At 40.5% G+C, this 4,208-nt stretch overlaps 1 protein-coding gene across 1 annotated transcript; it reads left to right on the forward strand.

The window, feature by feature from the left end:
* The first annotated feature begins 1,598 nt into the window (after positions 1 to 1,598).
* LOC147638410 (uncharacterized) lies at positions 1,599 to 3,873 on the forward strand. The gene is made up of 4 exons (XM_086798340.1): positions 1,599 to 2,629; positions 2,766 to 2,948; positions 3,096 to 3,266; positions 3,452 to 3,873. Exons 1-4 carry the CDS (start codon positions 1,820 to 1,822, stop codon positions 3,533 to 3,535), a joined length of 1,248 nt encoding a protein of 415 aa, XP_086654466.1. The 5' UTR covers positions 1,599 to 1,819; the 3' UTR covers positions 3,536 to 3,873.
* Positions 3,874 to 4,208: the final 335 nt, after the last annotated feature.

The following is a 4,208-nucleotide window of genomic DNA, read 5'->3' on the forward strand; positions in this document are numbered from 1 at the left end:
TTGAACAAGGCATCCCTTGAACATTCAATCCACTTCCTATGGACAAATTTGGCTAATGGAAAGTCATTTACATGTAAATAGTCAGACTCAAAATTAAGGAGGAAATTCTTACATGAACTATATGATATTGGCCTTATCTTTATTTATTGATAAACCCGCATTCATCCATCTTTGTGTCCCTTAAATTATAATAAAATATGAGCAAACATATCTCCACATGTAACTATGAACATTACCCTACTTATTAATCATTGGGTTTATGTATGTTAGAAGATAAAAAATGCATCTACTTGGTTTTTTTTTGTGTTAAACTGTTTAGAATCTAATAAAAACAATGTTTTACATGGTCCATGCATTTCTTTGTGAGGGTTATTTTATTAGAGCTTATATGTGAAAAAATGTGTTTATTTTCGACAAATTGTTAAAAGAACATGCATATTAGCCTATACATTTTGAATGACACTTTATAAATGCCTATGTTTAAACTAGTGGAACTAGTAGAAGGGAAACATCTTTTGCCATGGGGAATTAATCGTAGATGCATTTGTGTGCCTTATGTCAACTTACTTCCAAATTATCAAAAGCTTTTTTTTTTCTTTCTAAAGCTTTCTTAGTGGATACAATAGATGAGTGGCAGGCGGAAGTTTATTCCATAATGGATGCTCCTAGGCCCTAGATATTTGAGAAGCAAATGCAACAAATGGTTTCTTTTTGCTTAAAGGCTATCAACGTCTTGCTTGCAAGTTCCTCTTTAAGGGCATTAGACCAAAAACTAAGATCAAAGTGGTGAAAAGGTAAACATACATCCCAAAGTAGCTTGATTATTTTAGCATTCCATATCAAAGGAGTAGATGATGAATCTGTTCGTATCTTAGAGAAGTGAACTTTTTGTAAAGGTTTTCCTTTATCAATACTGTATATATTTGCTTCCCCAAGCAGAAGAAGAAGAAGAAGAAGAAGTAAACACACATCCCAAGGTATCTTGATTACTTGATCAAGGAGTGAGTGGTTGAGCTTGGGATAATGTAAACGCATTGGACCCCAATGGGGATAATCAAAATGGTCACGAGTCATTTTTGGCACAAATGTGAAATAGGAGAGAAAATATAAAAATGGAGATCTTTTTTTTGGGGAGCAATAATAAGAGGAAATAAAATATTAAAAAAATGGAGTTCTCTAAAGGCATCATGATCAATCATTATCATAAATAATGAAGGTGCAAAAGGTCCATAGTTTGGGTCTTTAAAAGTTTCATTGATAAGGACCTGGCCAGGAGAACGTGGGGCCCGGGCCCCGGGGCCCAAAAATAACACCACGCGCAGAAATGGGGAGTTAATGTCCGGGCGTCACAGGTATGCAGCTTGAAAGCAATAAGTGTTGAAATGTGTACGGGCGCCAGCCTGCGCGGGGCCCGCCACCACAAAAAAAAGCCACCCAAAAAAAAAACAATGGAAAAAAGCAAAAGAAGTACGCGGCACGCCAGATTTGGCCGGGCGTTTTTCTCCGAATCCTGCCAAATTCGGCGTGCACACCGCCAAATTTGGCGGCTTTCTTGCCCCTTCGTATTTTTGTTTTTAAATATCCCTTGCTTTCCACTGGATGGCTGAAGACTCGCACTTCTTCTGCTTTGCTTCGCTTCCTAGCTATCTCTCTCGCAGTTCTTCTTACTTCGCCTCCTTCCTATCATGCTTGCCTCATTTGGGTTCTAGCTTCCCTGTGCATTTCGCCTATCATCCCCTCTCGCCTCCTTTCTATCATGCTTGCCCCATTTGGGTTCTAGCTTCCCTGTGCATTTCGCCAATCACCCATCTCTGTGAATATGTCCAGCATCCATGCATTCCAGAACTCTTCTCAGTGTGACAAGCTTCTGGAGTCCATGAGGGCTCTGCGCCCATTGCTTGGTGGAACTCGACGCATCGGTGTTGATGCCCTCCATAGCCATGGCAATGTCCATGGTCATGTTCATGGGCTTGTGCATGACCATAGCTCATACTCCACCCCCACCCCCACCACCACCACCACCACTACCACCACCATTTCAGCTGAAGATTTGGACCTCCTTGATAGCCCCTCCATGCTGAACTCTCTAGATCAAGATATGTTCCTCAGTGGCACACCTTCTCCGGCCATGGAAATGATCTGTGATGATTGGAACTTGCCCACAGAAGAAATTTTACCATCTTGGAGACCCCATGAATTCCTCTCTCTGATCCAAAATGATCATAATCACCACCAACAAGAAATCCATGAAGTCACCTCAGAGAAGGTCCAAGTTGGTAACCAGGTAAGATTGAGCTGGTGTGGAGATAGAAGCAAAGAAGAACATACTAGAGTGACCCCAATGGCTTCTTCTTCCCCAAGTGAGATAAAAGGGTCACCAACAGTCAGCATGCAATTGCCTTCATTGCCTGTATCGCGGGGGCTAAAGAGACCCAAATCTGCGAATGACCTTAAGAAGCAGTTGGAATCCTCTGATTACAGTGATGCCATGGAAGATGGGGAGGGTGACAAGCTCAGTCCCAATGGCGAAGTCGCCACGTCCAAGAACCTTGTGTCCGAGAGAAGGAGAAGAAAGAAACTCAATGAAAGACTTTACTCTCTGAGGGCAATTGTACCCAAAATAAGCAAGGTAGCTTGTTTGACCCCCACAATAAGCACATTGTGAGAGCTTGTAGCATTATTATTCTTCTGCATCTTGGGAAACAGTCGTCTGTTAATGTGTTTTATAAAACCTTAGATAACTCACTTTGGTTTTGTTTTTGCAGATGGACAAAGCTTCAATAGTGGGTGATGCTATAGGCTATGTCCAGGATCTTCAAAAGCAAGTGAAAGATATGCAAAATGATATCCTTACCTTACAAACGGGCAAAGATGGTGTCCAAGAGGGATTGTCTGATGGCACAAATGAGGGCTTGGATGTCAAGCCCCCTTGCCACAAGATTTTAGAGGTATAAGAGCCTTCTTATCTCACTAATGCGGGTGTATGCTATCCTTGTCAAGTGCGTTTTCGTGGTAGAACATGTATTATAGCATTTATCACCATGTTGGCTGAATGGGACTCATGGGGCTTTTGATGTTGTTTGGATTCTTTGCAGTTGGATGTCTCCAACATGGAGGAGAATACTTACCACCTCCGAATACATTGCAAGAAGGGCCCGGGGGTCCTAGTGCAGCTGACAAGAGCACTAGAAGCCCTGAAATTCGAGATTGTCAATGCCAATCTAACTTCAGTTGGTGATCACATTCTCAACACAATTGTTGTAAAGGTATGCAGCTCGGGAGCTACATTGCTGTTTATAATGTTAAGCTAGATTTTACATTGTGATTGTGTTTGTGAAATTGTGGTACATCCATGAATAGGGCATGTATGCATGTTGTGATACATAGATAAGTGTGGATATGTGCACAAGTGGATTCTTACATGTATGAGTCTGTGTCTTTTTACCTGCAGGTGAATAATGATGAAGTGCTGAAACCAGAGGAGCTTAAAGAGATGATGTCAGAGATAGTTCCCATGTTTGGTTTGCACTTCTGATGGTCACCATGTGGGCTTGGGTTGGGGCATATGGTGTCAGTGAGTGTTATGCAGCAAGAGCTACTAAGCTTAGGTCATGTGAGAAAAAAGTTGTAAAGCCTCTTTCACAACAGCACCATACTGTGTTTGTCTGCCTGCATGTTGATTAGAGGAGAGAGAAAGCAAGTTGAGGTGACAAATAAGGATGGGAAATTTTGTGTAATGACGGGCCATCTTAGATGAATGGTTATTCGGATCAGAATCTTCAAAATGAATTCTCTCAACTTCCTGCGTTGTATTTACTGCATGGCAAGGTTGTAACCTTAAAGATGAAGTATATGAAGTTTTTTTTTTTGGCACATGCCTTTAATACTGTAGAGGTGCTTTGTCCTCCATTAAAGGATTTTTATTTTTTCATTATAGAGGTTCCTTCTTCTGTCAGGAAGAGGAAAGAGGAGACGGTGGTGTTTTTTTAATTTGCCTTCCAATTTATGGGCTAAATGTTACCTTTCAATGATATTTTATAGAACCAATAATTTTCAAACATATTTACGTTATATATATATATATATATTTCCCATGTATATTCGTAAAAAGTATAGTTTTATTGATCATACGAGTGCCCTTTTTGTGAAGGTTGCTGCATCTTTTTTTATGTGAACGGCAATTTTTTTTAGCATAGCAAATTTACATT

This window comes from Cibotium barometz, chromosome 5 (genome assembly GCF_041138505.1).
Source record: "Cibotium barometz isolate CiBa-2024 chromosome 5, ASM4113850v1, whole genome shotgun sequence".
Taxonomy (NCBI): Eukaryota; Viridiplantae; Streptophyta; class Polypodiopsida; order Cyatheales; family Cibotiaceae; genus Cibotium; species Cibotium barometz.